The sequence below is a fragment of the Salvelinus fontinalis genome, unplaced genomic scaffold (assembly GCF_029448725.1).
Source record: "Salvelinus fontinalis isolate EN_2023a unplaced genomic scaffold, ASM2944872v1 scaffold_0037, whole genome shotgun sequence".
Taxonomy (NCBI): domain Eukaryota; kingdom Metazoa; phylum Chordata; class Actinopteri; order Salmoniformes; family Salmonidae; genus Salvelinus; species Salvelinus fontinalis.
The window spans coordinates 498,894-516,539 of NW_026600246.1; the positions used below are offsets into that span (position 1 = coordinate 498,894).

General features: G+C 40.8%; 1 protein-coding gene across 1 annotated transcript in view; it reads right to left on the reverse strand.

Annotated features, from left to right (window-relative positions):
• Positions 1 to 17,646, reverse strand: part of rgs11 (regulator of G protein signaling 11) — a 72,399-nt gene that overhangs the window by 22,656 nt on the left and 32,097 nt on the right. The window contains exons 7-11 of the mRNA XM_055910939.1: positions 14,947 to 15,023; positions 14,790 to 14,871; positions 6,740 to 6,808; positions 5,329 to 5,352; positions 5,182 to 5,243 (exon numbers count right to left, since the gene is read on the reverse strand). Coding sequence (XP_055766914.1) covers positions 5,182 to 5,243; positions 5,329 to 5,352; positions 6,740 to 6,808; positions 14,790 to 14,871; positions 14,947 to 15,023 — 314 coding nt within the window. The remainder of the gene's footprint in view (positions 1 to 5,181; positions 5,244 to 5,328; positions 5,353 to 6,739; positions 6,809 to 14,789; positions 14,872 to 14,946; positions 15,024 to 17,646) is intronic.

A 17,646-nucleotide genomic window follows, 5' to 3' on the forward strand; every position in this document is an offset into this window, starting at 1 on the left:
GTATTAAGGTTAGGTATTAACTGAATGGTTAAGGTTAGGTATTAACTGAATGGTTAAGGTTAGTTAATAAGTATTAACTGAATGGTTAAGGTTAGGTATTAGCTGAATGGTTAAGGTTAGGTATTAACTGAATGGTTTAGGTTAGGTATTAACTGAATGGTTAAGGTTAGGTATTAACTGGATGGTTAAGGTTAGGTATTAACTGAATGGTTAAAGTTTGGTATTAAGGTTAGATATTAACTGAATGGTTAAAGTTAGGTATTAACTGGATGGTTAAGGTTAGGTATTAACTGAATGGTTAAGGTTAGGTATTAACTGAATGGTTAAGGTTAGGTATTAACTGAATGGTTAAAGTTAGGTATTAACTGAATGGTTAAAGTTAGGTATTAACTGAATGGTTAAAGTTAGGTATTAACTGGATGGTTAAGGTTAGGTATTAACTGAATGGTTAAAGTTAGGTATTAACTGGATGGTTAAGGTTAGGTATTAACTGAATGGTTAAGGTTAGGTATTAACTGAATGGTTAAGGTTAGGTATTAACTGAATGGTTAAAGTTAGGTATTAACTGAATGGTTAAAGTTAGGTATTAACTGAATGGTTAAGGTTAGGTATTAACTGAGGGATTAAGGTTAGGTATTAAGGTTATGTATTAACTGAATGGTTAAAGTTAGGTATTAACTGAATGGTTAAGGTTAGGTATTAACTGGATGGTTAAGGTTAGGTATTAACTGGATGGTTAAGGTTAGGTATTAGCTGAATGGTTAAGGTTAGGTATTAGCTGAATGGTTAAGGTTAGGTATTAGCTGAATGGTTAAGGTTAGGTATTAGCTGAATGGTTAAGGTTAGGTATTAGCTGAATGGTTAAGGATAGGTATTAACTGAATGGTTAAGGTTATGTATTAACTGAATGGTTAAGGTTAGGTATTAACTAAATGGTTAAGGTTAGGTATTAGCTGAATGGTTAAGGTTAGGTATTAGCTGAATGGTTAAGGATAGGTATTAACTGAATGGTTAAGGTTATGTATTAACTGAATGGTTAAGGTTAGGTATTAACTAAATGGTTAAGGTTAGGTATTAACTGAAGGGTTAAGGTTAGGTATTAACTGAATGGTTAAGGTTAGGTATTAACAGGATGGTTAAGGTTAGGTATTAACTAAATGGTTAAGGTTAGGTATTAACTAAATGGTTAAGGTTAGGTATTAACTGGATGGTTAAGGTTAGGTATTAACTGAATGGTTAAGGTTAGTTATTAAGGTTAGGTATTAACTGAGGGGTTAAGGTTAGGTATTAACTGAATGGTTAAGGTCAGGTATTAACTAAATGGTTAACGTTAGGTATTAACTGAATGGTTAAGGTTAGATATTAACTGAATGGTTAAGGTTAGGTATTAACTGGATGGTTAAGGTTAGGTATTAACTGAATGGTTAAGGTTAGGTATTAACTGGATGGTTAAGGTTAGGTATTAACTGAATGGTTAAGGTTAGGCATTAAGGTTAGGTATTAACTAAATGGTAAAGGTTAGGTATTAACTGGATGGTTAAGGTTAGGTATTAAGGTTAGATATTAACTGAATGGTTAAGGTTAGGTATTAACTGATTGGTTAAGGTTAGGCATTAAGGTTAGGTATTAACAGAATGGTTAAGGTTAGGTATTAACTGAATGGTTAAGGTTAGGTATTAACTGAATGGTTAAGGTTAGGTATTAACTGAATGGTTAAGGTTAGGTATTAACTGAATGGTTAAGGTTAGGTATTAACTGAATGGTTAAGGTTAGGTATTAACTGGATGGTTAAGGTTAGGTATTAAGGTTAGATATTAACTGAATGGTTAAAGTTAGGTATTAACTAAATGGTTAAGGTTAGGTATTAACTGGATGGTTAAGGTTAGGTATTAACTGGATGGTTAAGGTTAGGTATTAACTGAATGGTTAAGGTTAGGTATTAAGGTTAGGTATTAACTAAATGGTTAAGGTTAGGTATTAACTAAATGGTTAAGGTTAGGTATTAACTGAATGGTTAAGGTTAGGTATTAACTAAATGGTAAAGGTTAGGTATTAACTGGATGGTTAAGGTTAGGTATTAACTGGATGGTTAATGTTAGGTATTAAGGTTAGGTATTAACTAAATGGTTAAGGTTAGGTATTAACTGAATGGTTAAGGTTAGGTATTAAGGTTAGGTATTAACTAAATGGTTAAGGTTAGGTATTAACTAAATGGTTAAGGTTAGGTATTAACTGAATGGTCAAGGTTAGGTATTAACTAAATGGTTAAGGTTAGGTATTAACTGGATGGTTAAGGTTAGGTATTAACTGAATGGTTAAGGTTAGGTATTAAGGTTAGGTATTAACTAAATGGTTAAGGTTAGGTATTAACTGAATGGTTAAGGTTAGGTATTAACTAAATGCTAAAGGTTAGGTATTAACTGGATGGTTAAGGTTAGGTATTAACTGGATGGTTAAGGTTAGGTATTAAGGTTAGGTATTAACTAAATGGTTAAGGTTAGGTATTAACTGGATGGTTAAGGTTAGGTATTAACTGAATGGTTAAGGTTAGGTATTAACTGAATGGTTAAGGTTAGGTATTAACTGAATGGTTAAAGTTAGGTATTAACTGAATGGTTAAAGTTAGGTATTAACTGAATGGTTAAAGTTAGGTATTAACTGGATGGTTAAGGTTAGGTATTAACTGAATGGTTAAGGTTAGGTATTAACTGAATGGTTAAGGTTAGGTATTAACTGAATGGTTAAAGTTAGGTATTAACTGAATGGTTAAAGTTAGGTATTAACTGAATGGTTAAGGTTAGGTATTAACTGAGGGATTAAGGTTAGGTATTAAGGTTATGTATTAACTGAATGGTTAAAGTTAGGTATTAACTGAATGGTTAAGGTTAGGTATTAACTGGATGGTTAAGGTTAGGTATTAACTGGATGGTTAAGGTTAGGTATTAGCTGAATGGTTAAGGTTAGGTATTAGCTGAATGGTTAAGGTTAGGTATTAACTGAATGGTTAAGGTTAGGTATTAGCTGAATGGTTAAGGTTAGGTATTAGCTGAATGGTTAAGGTTAGGTATTAGCTGAATGGTTAAGGATAGGTATTAACTGAATGGTTAAGGTTATGTATTAACTGAATGGTTAAGGTTAGGTATTAACTAAATGGTTAAGGTTAGGTATTAGCTGAATGGTTAAGGTTAGGTATTAGCTGAATGGTTAAGGATAGGTATTAACTGAATGGTTAAGGTTATGTATTAACTGAATGGTTAAGGTTAGGTATTAACTAAATGGTTAAGGTTAGGTATTAACTGAAGGGTTAAGGTTAGGTATTAACTGAATGGTTAAGGTTAGGTATTAACAGGATGGTTAAGGTTAGGTATTAACTAAATGGTTAAGGTTAGGTATTAACTAAATGGTTAAGGTTAGGTATTAACTGGATGGTTAAGGTTAGGTATTAACTGAATGGTTAAGGTTAGTTATTAAGGTTAGGTATTAACTGAGGGGTTAAGGTTAGGTATTAACTGAATGGTTAAGGTCAGGTATTAACTAAATGGTTAACGTTAGGTATTAACTGAATGGTTAAGGTTAGATATTAACTGAATGGTTAAGGTTAGGTATTAACTGGATGGTTAAGGTTAGGTATTAACTGAATGGTTAAGGTTAGGTATTAACTGAATGGTTAAGGTTAGGTATTAACTGGATGGTTAAGGTTAGGTATTAACTGAATGGTTAAGGTTAGGCATTAAGGTTAGGTATTAACTAAATGGTAAAGGTTAGGTATTAACTGGATGGTTAAGGTTAGGTATTAAGGTTAGATATTAACTGAATGGTTAAGGTTAGGTATTAACTGATTTTTTAAGGTTAGGCATTAAGGTTAGGTATTAACAGAATGGTTAAGGTTAGGTATTAACTGAATGGTTAAGGTTAGGTATTAACTGAATGGTTAAGGTTAGGTATTAACTGAATGGTTAAGGTTAGGTATTAACTGAATGGTTAAGGTTAGGTATTAACTGAATGGTTAAGGTTAGGTATTAACTGGATGGTTAAGGTTAGGTATTAAGGTTAGATATTAACTGAATGGTTAAAGTTAGGTATTAACTAAATGGTTAAGGTTAGGTATTAACTGGATGGTTAAGGTTAGGTATTAACTGGATGGTTAAGGTTAGGTATTAACTGAATGGTTAAGGTTAGGTATTAAGGTTAGGTATTAACTAAATGGTTAAGGTTAGGTATTAACTAAATGGTTAAGGTTAGGTATTAACTGAATGGTTAAGGTTAGGTATTAACTAAATGGTAAAGGTTAGGTATTAACTGGATGGTTAAGGTTAGGTATTAACTGGATGGTTAATGTTAGGTATTAAGGTTAGGTATTAACTAAATGGTTAAGGTTAGGTATTAACTGAATGGTTAAGGTTAGGTATTAAGGTTAGGTATTAACTAAATGGTTAAGGTTAGGTATTAACTAAATGGTTAAGGTTAGGTATTAACTGAATGGTCAAGGTTAGGTATTAACTAAATGGTTAAGGTTAGGTATTAACTGGATGGTTAAGGTTAGGTATTAACTGAATGGTTAAGGTTAGGTATTAAGGTTAGGTATTAACTAAATGGTTAAGGTTAGGTATTAACTGAATGGTTAAGGTTAGGTATTAACTAAATGGTAAAGGTTAGGTATTAACTGGATGGTTAAGGTTAGGTATTAACTGGATGGTTAAGGTTAGGTATTAAGGTTAGGTATTAACTAAATGGTTAAGGTTAGGTATTAACTGAATGGTTAAGGTTAGGTATTAACTAAATGGTAAAGGTTAGGTATTAACTGGATGGTTAAGGTTAGGTATTAACTGGATGGTTAAGGTTAGGTATTAACTGGATGGTTAAGGTTAGGTATTAACTGAATGGTTAAGGTTAGGTATTAACTGAATGGTTAAGGTTAGGTATTAACTGAATGGTTAAGGTTAGGTATTAACTGAATGTTTAAGGTTAGGTATTAGCTGAATGGTTAAGGTTAGGTATTAACTGGATGGTTAAGGTTAGGTATTAACTAAATGGTTAAGGTTAGGTATTAACTAAATGGTTAAGGTTAGGTATTAGCTGAATGGTTTAGGTTAGGTACTATTGGGTTATAACTTGTGTCACGGGTGACCAAGCTCTGTGTGTGTGTGTGTGTGTGTGTGTGTCTGTGTGTGTGTAACATACCTCTCAAGACAGATGGAGGACTTGACACGGTTTCTCCCCAGAGCTCTTCTACTGTGTTCAATCTGTAACCATCAAACACACGGTCAGAATAATAGTTGTTTGTTACACCGGTAGTAGAAACAGTATTTGTTATGTTGAGATGTTTACCTCTCTCTTGTAGTGGTCAGTGTTCTGGTCTGGAGAGAGGAGGAGGAGACAGTGAGAGGAGGAGGAGGAGACAGTGAGAGGAGGAGGAGGAGACAGTGAGAGGAGGAGGAGGAGACAGTAAGAGGGGGAGGAGGAGACAGTAAGAGGGGGAGGAGGAGACAGTAAGAGGGGGAGGAGGAGACAGTTAGAGGAGGAGGAGACGGTGAGAGGGGGAGGAGGAGACGGTGAGAGGGGGAGGAGGAGACAGTTAGAGGGGGAGGAGGAGACGGTGAGAGGGGGAGGAGGAGACAGTTAGAGGAGGAGGAGGAGACGGTGAGAGGGGGAGGAGGAGACAGTTAGAGGAGGAGGAGGAGACAGTTAGAGGAGGAGGAGGAGACAGTTAGAGGAGGAGGAGGAGACGGTGAGAGGGGGAGGAGGAGACGGTGAGAGGGGGAGGAGGAGACGGTGAGAGGGGGAGGAGGAGACAGTTAGAGGAGGAGGAGGAGACAGTTAGAGGAGGAGGAGGAGGAGAGTGAGAGGAGGAGGAGGAGGACAGTGAGAGGAGGAGGAGACAGTTAGAGGAGGAGGAGGAGGAGAGTGAGAGGAGGAGGAGACAGTGAGAGGGAGGAGGAGGAGAGAGTCTTTAGTGAGTACTCATAATAAACACATTGGGGTTGTCATTTGTAAGTACAGTCAGTGTTAGTCACTATTGTAACTACAGTTGGTGTTACTATGGTGATGAGGTGTTTGTTCTCTGTTAGAAACACTTACTATGGACCTCGTGTGCAGCACCAGAAAGACATGGAGAGAGGATAGTGAGAGATATAAAGGAGAAGGAGAGAGACATAGAGCGATGGAAAGAGGAGAGAGGAGAGCGATATGGAAAGAGGAGAGAGAAAAGGGGAGAGAGGAGATAGAGAGACATATAGAGATAGAGAGGGGGAGAGAGGAGAGAGGAGAGCGATATGGAAAGAGGAGAGAGAGATGGAGATAGAGAGACATGGAGAGATAGAGATGGAGAAAGAAAGATGGAGAGAGAGGAGAGAGGGAGAGAGAGAGATACATGGAGAGATGAGAAAGAAGGGGAGAGAGGAGAGAGAGATGGAGATATGCAGAGATAGAGATGGAGAAAGAAAGATGGAGAGAGAGAGGAGAGAGGGAGAGAGAGAGATACATGGAGAGATGAGAAAGAGAGTGATAGGAAAGGAGAGAGAGAGAAGAGAGAGAGAATGGGTTAGAGGAGAGGGCAGGAGAGAGAAGAGAGAGGAGAGGAGAGCGAGACATGGAGAGAGAGAGAGACATGGAGAGAGGAGAAAAGAGATAGAGAGAGAAAACAAAAGAGAAAGTGAGAGAATTTAGTTTTATTACTGAGCAACGTGTTTCAGGTTTGAGTGGTTATTGAGGTCAGGGGTCAGAGTTACAGGTTACTGACCAGTGCGACTCGGGAGCTGAGGACGTTGCATCTCTCAGGTCCCAGATCCAACACGTCAAACGCCCCCGGCTGCAACACACACACACTTCATTTTATTTATTTTTATTTCACCTTTATTTAACCAGGTAGACCAGTTGAGAAGAAGTTGTCATTTATAACTGCGAAGCAGTGTGAGAGAGGGTCAAGATTGTCCAGCTGATTTGTAGGGGTCCAGATTGTCCAGCTGATTTGTAGGGATCCAGTTTGTCTAGTCCAGTTGATTTGTAGGGGTCCAGATTGTCTAGTCCAGTTGATTTGTAGGGGTCCAGATTGTCTAGCCCAGCTGATTTGTAGGGTCCAGATTGTCTAGCTGATTTGTAGAGGTCCAGATTGTCCAGCTGATTTGTAGGGATCCAGATTGTCTAGCCCAGCTGATTTGTAGGGGTCCAGATTGTCTAGCTGATTTGTAGGGGTCCAGATTGTCCAGCTGATTTGTAGGGGTCCAGATTGTCCAGCCCAGCTGATTTGTAGGGGTCCAGATTGCCCAGCTGATTTGTAGGGGTCCAGATTGTCCAGCTGATTTGTAGGGGTCCAGATTGTCCAGCTGATTTGTAGGGGTCCAGATTGTCCAGCTGATTTGTAGGGGTCCAGATTGCCTAGCCCAGCTAATTTGTAGGGGTCCAGATTGTCCAGCTGATTTGTAGGGGTCCAGATTGTCCAGCTGATTTGTAGGGGTCCAGATTGTCCAGCTGATTTGTAGGGGTCCAGATTGTCTAGTCCAGCTGATTTGTAGGGATCCAGATTGTCTAGCCCAGCTGATTTGTAGGGGTCCAGATTGTCTAGCCCAGCTGATTTGTAGGGATCCAGATTGTCCAGCTGATTTGTAGGGGTCCAGATTGTCCAGCTGATTTGTAGGGGTCCAGATTGTCTAGCCCAGCTGATTTGTAGGGATCCAGATTGTCCAGCTGATTTGTAGGGGTCCAGATTGTCCAGCTGATTTGTAGGGGTCCAGATTGTCTAGCCCAGCTGATTTGTAGGGTCCAGATTGTCTAGCTGATTTGTAGGGTCCAGATTGTCTAGCTGATTTGTAGGGATCCAGATTGTCTAACCCAGCTGATTTGTAGGGATCCAGATTGTCCAGCTGATTTGTAGGGGTCCAGATTGTCTAGCTGATTTGTAGGGTCCAGATTGTCTAGCTGATTTGTAGGGATCCAGATTGTCTAGTCCAGCTGATTTGTAGGGGTCCAGATTGTCCAGCTGATTTGTAGGGGTCCAGATTGTCCAGCTGATTTGTAGGGGTCCAGATTGTCTAGCTGATTTGTAGGGATCCAGATTGTCTAGTCCAGCTGATTTGTAGGGGTCCAGATTGTCTAGTCCAGCTGATTTGTAGGGTCCTGATTGTCCAGCTGATTTGTAGGGTCCAGATTGTCCAGCTGATTTGTAGGGGTCCAGATTGTCCAGCTGATTTGTAGGGGTCCATATTGTCCAGCTGATTTGTAGGGGTCCAGATTGTCTAACCCAGCTGATTTGTAGGGGTCCAGATTGTCTAGTCCAGCTGATTTGTAGGGTCCAGATTGTCCAGCTGATTTGTAGTTTTCCAGATTGTCTAGCTGATTTGTAGTTTTCCAGATTGTCTAGTCCAGCTGATTTGTAGGGGTCCAGATTGTCCAGCTGATTTGTAGGGGTCCAGATTGTCCAGCTGATTTGTAGGGGTCCAGATTGTCTAACCCAGCTGATTTGTAGGGGTCCAGATTGTCCAGCTGATTTGTAGGGATCCAGATTGTCCAGCTGATTTGTAGGGATCCAGATTCTGCAGCTCTTTCAGAACATCAGCTGTCTGGATTTGCGTGAAGGAGAAGCAGGGGGGGCAGAGCTGTTGGCCGGGGTAGGGGTAGCCAGGTGCAAGCATGGTTATTGAAGCAATGCTTATTGAAATGATCGATTATCGTAGATTTATCGGTGGTGACAGTGTTTCCTAGCCTCAGAGCAGTGGACAGCTGGGAGGAGGTGCTCTTATTCTCCATGGACTTTACAGTGTCCCATAAACCTTTTGGAATTAGTGCTACAGGATGCACATTTCTGTTTGAAAAAGCTAGCCTTTGCTTTCCTAACTGCCTGTGTATATTTGTTCCTGACTTCCCTGAAAAGTTGCATATCGCGGGGGTTATTTGATGTTAATGCAGATAGTAGATAGTTAGCTGGTTAGCTCCTGGTGGGGGGTTCCAGTTCTTAAGTATAAAGATAGCAGATCCGTACCACATTGGGTGAGGCTGGTTGATGTCCGGGTTAACGGTGATGACCGCTAGCAGTGGCTAACTGACTACTAGCTAGTAGATAGTTAGCTGGTTAGCTCCTGGTGGGGGGTTCCAGTTCTTAAGTATAAAGATAGCAGATCCGTACCACATTGGGTGAGGCTGGTTGATGTCCGGGTTAACGGTGATGACCGCTAGCAGTGGCTAACTGACTACTAGCTAGTAGATAGTTAGCTGGTTAGCTCCTGGTGGGGGGTTCCAGTTCTTAAGTATAAAGATAGCAGATCCGTACCACATTGGGTGAGGCTGGTTGCAGGAGAATATGTTCAGTCTGTAGATGGAAATTGAGATGAAAAATACATACAATATATATATATATATATAATAATACGAAGAAAACTATATATACAGTCGTGGCCAAAAGTTTTGAGAATGACACAAATATTAATTTTCACAAAGTTTGCTGCTTCAGTGTCTAGATATTTTTGTCAGAAGTTACTATGGAATAATGAATAATAATTACAAGCATTTCATAAGCATCAAAGGCTTTTATTGACTATTACATGAAGTTGATGCAAAGAGTCAATATTGGCAGTGTTGACACTTCTTTTTCAAGACCTCTGCAATCCACCCTGGCATGCTGCCAATTAACTTCTGGGCCACATCCTGACTGATGGCAGCCCATTCTTGCATAATCAATGCTTGGAGTTTGTCTGAATTTGTGGGTTTTTGTTTGTCCACCCGCCTCTTGAGGATTGACCACAAGTTCTCAATGAGATTAAGGTCTGGGGAGTTTCCTGGCCATGGACCCAAAATATCGATGTTTAGTTCCCCGAGCCACTTAGTTATCACTTTTGCCTTATGGCAAGGTGCTCCATCATGCTGGAAAAGGCATTGTTCGTCACCAAACTGTTGCTTGATGGTTGGGGGAAGTTGCTCTCGGAGGATGTGTTGGTACCATTCTTTATTCATGGCTGTGTTCTTAGGCAAAATTGTGAGTGAGCCCACTCCCTTGGCTGAGAAGCAACCCCACACATGAATGGTCTCAGGATGCTTTACTGTTGGCATGACACAGGACTGATGGTAGCGCTCACCTTGTCTTCTCCGGACAAGCTTTTTTCCGGATGCCCCAAACAATCGGAAAGGGGATTAATCAGAGAAAATGACTTTACCACAGTCCTCAGCAGTTTGATCCCTGTACCTTTTGCAGAATATCAGTCTGTCCCTGATGTTTTTCCTGGAGAGAAGTGGCTTCTTTGCTGCCCTTCTTGACACCAGGCCATCCTCCAAAAGTCTTCGCCTCACTGTGCGTGCAGCACCTGCCTGCTGCCATTCCTGAGCAAGCTCTGTACTGGTGGTGCCCCGATCCCGCAGCTGAATCAACTTCAGGAGACGGTCCTGGTGCTTGCTGGACTTTTTTGGGCGCCCTGAAGCCTTCTTCACAACAATTGAACCGCTCTCCTTGAAGTTCTTGATGATCCCATAAATGGTTGATTTAGGTGCAATCTTACTGGCAGCAATATCCTTGCCTGTGAAGCCCTTTTTGTGCAAAGCAATGACGACGGCACGTGTTTCCTTACAGGTAACCATGGTTGACAGAGGAAGAACAATGATTCCAAGCCCCACCCTCCTTTTGAAGCTTCCAGTCTGTTTTTCGAACTCAATCAGCATGACAGAGTGATATCCAGCCTTGTCCTCGTCAATACTCACAACTGTGTTAACAAGAGAATCACTGACATGATGTCAGCTGGTCCTTTTGTGGCAGGGCTGAAATGCCGTGGAAATGTTTTTGGGGGGATTCAGTTCATTTTCATGGCAAAGAGGGACTTTGCATTCATCTGATCACTCTTCATAACATTCTGGAGTATTTGCAAATTGCTATCATACAAACTGAGGCAGCAGACTTTGTGAAAATTAATATTTGTGTCGTTCTCAAAACCTTTGGCCACGGCTGTACACGGGACGGGACAAGACAAAAACAGAAGTCCGACTGCTACGCCATCTTGGTCAGCTGACACACACACACACACACAGTCAGCTCTGAGGGAGTGTCAGCACTTAGCCCTGCTCATGATTTCCACTCTATTTCCTCCATTCTCTCTCCTCTCCCTCTATTCTCTCTCTCCTCTTCACTCTTCTGTTCCTCCACTCCTCCTCTTTAATTCATGAGAATTAAGGAACAGAAGAGAGAGTGCACCCTCCCCTCCACTCTCTCCTCCTATCCCTCTCACCCTCTCTCCCCTCATCTCCCTCCCCTCCTCTCCCTCTCACCCTCTCTCCTCCTACAATATCGGTAGTAGTAGTCATAGTAGTAGTATAGTAGTAGTATAGTAGTAGTATAGTAGTGGTCTAGTAGTAGTCTAGTAGTAGCAGTAGTAATAATTATTATAGTAGCAGTAGTAGTAGTAGTTGTATTATAGTAGTAGTCTAGTAGTAATATCGGTAGTAGTAGTCATAGTTGTATTATAGTAGTAGTATAGTAGTAGTATAGTAGTAATATAGTAGTAATATCGGTAGTAGTAGTCATAGTTGTATTATAGTAGTAGTATAGTAGTAGTCCAGTAGTAGTATAGTAGTAATATAGGTAGTAGTAGTCATAGTTGTATTATAGTAGTAGTATAGTAGTAATATAGCAGTAATATCGGTAGTAGTAGTCATAGTTGTATTATAGTAGTAGTATAGTAGTAGTATAGTAGTAATATCGGTAGTAATAGCGGTAGTAGTAGTCATAGTTGTATTATAGTGGTAGTATAATAGTAGTATAGTAGTAATATCGGTAGTAATAGCGGTAGTAGTAGTCATAGTTGTATTATAGTTGTATTATAGTAGTAGTATAGTAGTAATATTGGTAGTAATAGCGGTAGTAGTAGTCATAGTTGTATTATAGTGGTAGTATAATAGTAGTATAGTAGTAATATCGGTAGTAATAGCGGCAGTAGTAGTCATAGTTGTATTATAGTAGTAGTCTAGTAGTAATATAGTAGTAATATCGGCAGTAGTAGTCATAGTTGTATTATAGTAGTAGTCTAGTAGTAATATAGTAGTAATATCGGTAGTAGTAGTCATAGTTGTATTATAGTAGTAGTATTATAGTAGTAGTATAGTAGTAATATAGTAGTAATATCGGTAGTAGTAGTATAGTAGTAGTATAGTAGTAATATCGGTAGTAATAGCGGCAGTAGTAGTCATAGTTGTATTATAGTAGTAGTATAGTAGTAGTATAGTAGTAGTCTAGTAGTAATATCGGTAGTAGTAGTCATAGTTGTATTATAGTAGTAGTATAGTAGTAGTATAGTAGTAGTCTAGTAGTAATATCGGTAGTAGTAGTCTAGTAGTAGTATAGTAGTAGTATAGTAGTAATATCGGTAGTAGTAGTCTAGTTGTATTATAGTAGTAGTATAGTAGTAATATCGGTAGTAGTAGTCATAGTTGTAATATAGTAGTAGTATAGTAGTAGTATAGTAGTAGTATAGTAGTAATATCGGTAGTAGTAGTCATAGTTGTATTATAGTAGTAGTATAGTAGTAGTATAGTAGTAATATCGGTAGTAATATCGGTAGTAGTAGTCATAGTTGTATTATAGTAGTAGTCTAGTAGTAGTATAGTAGTAATATCGGTAGTAGTAGTCATAGCAGTATAGTAGTAGTCTAGTAGTAATATAGTGGCATATTTACACATGGTTTGTTGGTCAGCCAGTAGGCTTGTAGTAGTAGTCATAGCAGTATAGTAGTAGTCTAGGAGTAATATAGTGGCATATTTACACATGGTTTGTTGGTCAGCCAGTAGGCTTGTAGTAGTAGTCATAGCAGTATAGTAGTAGTCTAGTAGTAGTCTAGTAGTAATATAGTGGCATATATACACGGTTTGGTTTGTTGGTCAGCCAGTAGGCTTGTAGTAGTAGTCATAGCAGTATAGTAGTAGTCTAGTAGTAATATAGTGGCATATTTACACATGGTTTGTTGGTCAGCCAGTAGGCTTGTAGTAGTAGTCATAGCAGTATAGTAGTAGTCTAGTAGTAATATAGTGGCATATATACACGGTTTGGTTTGTTGGTCAGCCAGTAGGCTTGTAGTAGTAGTCATAGCAGTATAGTAGTAGTATAGTAGTAGTCTAGTAGTAATATAGTGGCATATATACACGGTTTGGTTTGTTGGTCAGCCAGTAGGCTTGTAGTAGTAGTCATAGCAGTATAGTAGTAGTCTAGTAGTAGTCTAGTAGTAATATAGTGGTAGTATAGTAGTAGTATAGTAGTAGTATAGTAGTAGTATAGTGGTAGTATAGTAGTAGTATAGTAGTAATATAGTGGCATATTTACACATGGTTTGTTGGTCAGCCAGTAGGCTTGCTCCTGGCACTCCAGAACGATACGGTCAGCCTTCTAGTAGTAGTATAGTAGTAGTATAGTAGTAGTATAGTAGTAGTATAGTAGTAGTATAGTAGTAGTATAGTGGCATATTTACACATGGTTTGTTGGTCAGCCAGTAGGCTTGCTCCTGGCACTCCAGAACGATACGGTCAGCCTTCTAGTAGTAGTATAGTAGTAGTATAGTAGTAGTATAGTAGTAGTATAGTAGTAGTCTAGTAGTAGTATAGTAGTAGTCTAGTAGTAGTATAGTGGTAGTATAGTAGTAGTATAGTAGTTGTATAGTAGTAGTCTAGTAGTAGTATAGTGGTAGTATAGTAGTAGTATAGTTGTATTATAGTAGTAGTATAGTAGTAGTATAGTAGTAGTATAGTGGCATATTTACACATGGTTTGTTGGTCAGCCAGTAGGCTTGCTCCTGGCACTCCAGAACGATACGGTCAGCCTTCTAGTAGTAGTATAGTAGTAGTATAGTAGTAGTATAGTAGTAGTATAGTAGTAGTATAGTGGCATATTTACACATGGTTTGTTGGTCAGCCAGTAGGCTTGTAGTAGTAGTCATAGCAGTATAGTAGTAGTATAGTAGTAGTCTAGTAGTAGTATAGTGGCATATTTACACATGGTTTGTTGGTCAGCCAGTAGGCTTGCTCCTGGCACTCCAGAACGATACGGTCAGCCTTCTAGTAGTATCATAGTAGTAATATAGTAGTAGTATAGTAGTAGTCTAGTAGTAGTATAGTAGTAGTATAGTAGTAGTATAGTGGCATATTTACACATGGTTTGTTGGTCAGCCAGTAGGCTTGCTCCTGGCACTCCAGAACGATACGGTCAGCCTTCTAGTAGTATCATAGTAGTAATATAGTAGTAGTATAGTAGTAGTCTAGTAGTAGTATAGTAGTAGTATAGTAGTAGTATAGTGGCATATTTACACATGGTTTGTTGGTCAGCCAGTAGGCTTGTAGTAGTAGTCATAGCAGTATAGTAGTAGTATAGTAGTAGTATAGTAGTAGTCTAGTAGTAGTATAGTAGTAGTATAGTAGTAGTATAGTAGTAGTATAGTAGTAGTCTAGTAGTAGTATAGTAGTAGTATAGTAGTAGTATAGTAGTAGTCTAGTAGTAGTATAGTGGCATATTTACACATGGTTTGTTGGTCAGCCAGTAGGCTTGTAGTAGTAGTCATAGCAGTATAGTAGTAGTCTAGTAGTAGTATAGTGGCATATTTACACATGGTTTGTTGGTCAGCCAGTAGGCTTGCTCCTGGCACTCCAGAACGATACGGTCAGCCTTCTAGTAGTAGTATAGTAGTAGTATAGTAGTAGTCTAGTAGTAGTCTAGTAGTAGTATAGTGGCATATTTACACATGGTTTGTTGGTCAGCCAGTAGGCTTGTAGTAGTAGTCATAGCAGTATAGTAGTAGTCTAGTAGTAGTCTAGTAGTAGTATAGTGGCATATTTACACATGGTTTGTTGGTCAGCCAGTAGGCTTGCTCCTGGCACTCCAGAACGATACGGTCAGCCTTCTTTCTCTGCTTAGAGGCCCTGCACACAGAGAGACACACAGGGTTAAGAGAGGTGAGTGTGTCTGAGTGTGTCTGAGTGTGTGTGTGTAGTTACCTGAGCTGTTCTCTGGCCTGCATCACCACAAAGTCCCAGGTGTGGTTAATCCTCTTGTGCAGGATGCTGTAGTTCTCCTGAAGAGGAGAGGGGATGAGAAGGACAGGAGGACGGTTAGTGATCCTACTGGAGGACGGTTAGTGATCCTACTGAAGAACGGTTAGTGATGTAGTTCTCCTGAAGAGGAGAAGGGATGAGAAGGACAGGAGGACGGTTAGTGATGTAGTTCTCCTGAAGAGGAGAAGGGATGAGAAGGACAGGAGGACGGTTAGTGATCCTACTGGAGGACGGTTAGTGATCCTACTGAAGGACGGTTAGTGATCCTACTGAAGGACGGTTAGTGATCCTACAGGAGGACGGTTAGTGATCCTACTGAAGGACGGTTAGTGATCCTACAGGAGGACGGTTAGTGATCCTACTGAAGGACGGTTAGTGATCCTACTGAAGGACGGTTAGTGATCCTACAGGAGGACGGTTAGTGATCCTACTGAAGGACGGTTAGTGATCCTACTGGAGGACGGTTAGTGATCCTACTGAAGGACGGTTAGTGATCCTACTGAAGGACGGTTAGTGATCCTACTGATGGACAGACAGTGTAGGATGTTCTCCTGAAGAGGAGAGGGGATGAGAAGGACAGGAGGACGGTTAGTGATCCTACTGAAGGACGGTTAGTGATCCTACTGAAGGACGGTTAGTGATCCTACTGAAGGACGGTTAGTGATCCTACAGGAGGACGGTTAGTGATCCTACTGAAGGACGGTTAGTGATCCTACTGGAGGACGGTTAGTGATCCTACTGATGGACAGACAGCGTAGGTTGTTCTCCTGAAGAGGAGAAGGGATGAGAAGGACAGGAGGACGGTTAGTGATGTAGTTCTCCTGAAGAGGAGAAGGGATGAGAAGGACAGGAGGACGGTTAGTGATCCTACAGGAGGACGGTTAGTGATGTAGTTCTCCTGAAGAGGAGAAGGGATGAGAAGGACAGGAGGACGGTTAGTGATCCTACTGGAGGATGGTTAGTGATCCTACAGGAGGACGGTTAGTGATCCTACTGAAGGACGGTTAGTGATCCTACTGAAGGACGGTTAGTGATCCTACTGATGGACAGACAGTGTAGGATGTTCTCCTGAAGAGGAGAGGGGATGAGAAGGACGGTTAGTGATCCTACAGGAGGACGGTTAGTGATCCTACTGAAGGACGGTTAGTGATCCTACTGAAGGACGGTTAGTGATCCTACTGAAGGACGGTTAGTGATCCTACTGAAGGACGGTTAGTGATCCTACTGAAGGACGGTTAGTGATCCTACTGAAGGACGGTTAGTGATCCTACTGAAGGACGGTTAGTGATCCTACTGAAGGACGGTTAGTGATCCTACTGGAGGACGGTTAGTGATCCTACTGATGGACAGACAGTGTAGGATGTTCTCCTGAAGAGGAGAGGGGATGAGAAGGACGGTTAGTGATCCTACTGATGGACAGACAGTGTAGGATGTTCTCCTGAAGAGGAGAGGGGATGAGAAGGACGGTTAGTGATCCTACTGATGGACAGACAGTGTAGGATGTTCTCCTGAAGAGGAGAGGGGATGAGAAGGACGGTTAGTGATCCTACTGATGGACAGACAGTGTAGGTTGTTCTCCTGAAGAGGAGAGGGGATGAGAAGGACGGTTAGTGATCCTACTGATGGACAGACAGTGTAGGATGTTCTCCTGAAGAGGAGAGGGGATGAGAAGGACGGTTAGTGATCCTACTGATGGACAGACAGTGTAGGATGTTCTCCTGAAGAGGAGAGGGGATGAGAAGGGCGGTTAGTGATCCTACTGATGGACAGACAGTGTAGGATGTTCTCCTGAAGAGGAGAGGGGATGAGAAGGACGGTTAGTGATCCTACAGGAGGACGGTTAGTGATCCTACTGAAGGACGGTTAGTGATCCTACTGAAGGACGGTTAGTGATCCTACTGAAGGACGGTTAGTGATCCTACTGAAGGACGGTTAGTGATCCTACTGGAGGACGGTTAGTGATCCTACAGGAGGACGGTTAGTGATCTTACTGAAGGACGGTTAGTGATCCTACTGAAGGACGGTTAGTGATCCTACTGAAGGACGGTTAGTGATCCTACTGAAGGACGGTTAGTGATCCTACTGAAGGACGGTTAGTGATCCTACTGAAGGACGGTTAGTGATCCTACTGAAGGACGGTTAGTGATCCTACTGATGGACAGACAGTGTAGGATGTTCTCCTGAAGAGGAGAGGGGATGAGAAGGACAGGAGGACGGTTAGTGATCCTACTGGAGGACGGTTAGTGATCCTACTGAAGGACGGTTAGTGATCCTACTGAAGGACGGTTAGTGATCCTACTGGAGGACGGTTAGTGAATCCTACTGAAGGACGGTTAGTGATCCTACTGAAGGACGGTTAGTGATCCTACTGAAGGACGGTTAGTGATCCTACTGAAGGACGGTTAGTGATCCTACTGAAGGACGGTTAGTGATCCTACTGAAGGACGGTTAGTGATCCTACTGAAGGACGGTTAGTGATCCTACTGAAGGACGGTTAGTGATCCTACTGAAGGACGGTTAGTGATCCTACTGGAGGACGGTTAGTGATCCTACTGGAGGACGGTTAGTGATCCTACTGAAGGACGGTTAGTGATCCTACTGAAGGACGGTTAGTGATCCTACTGGAGGACGGTTAGTGATCCT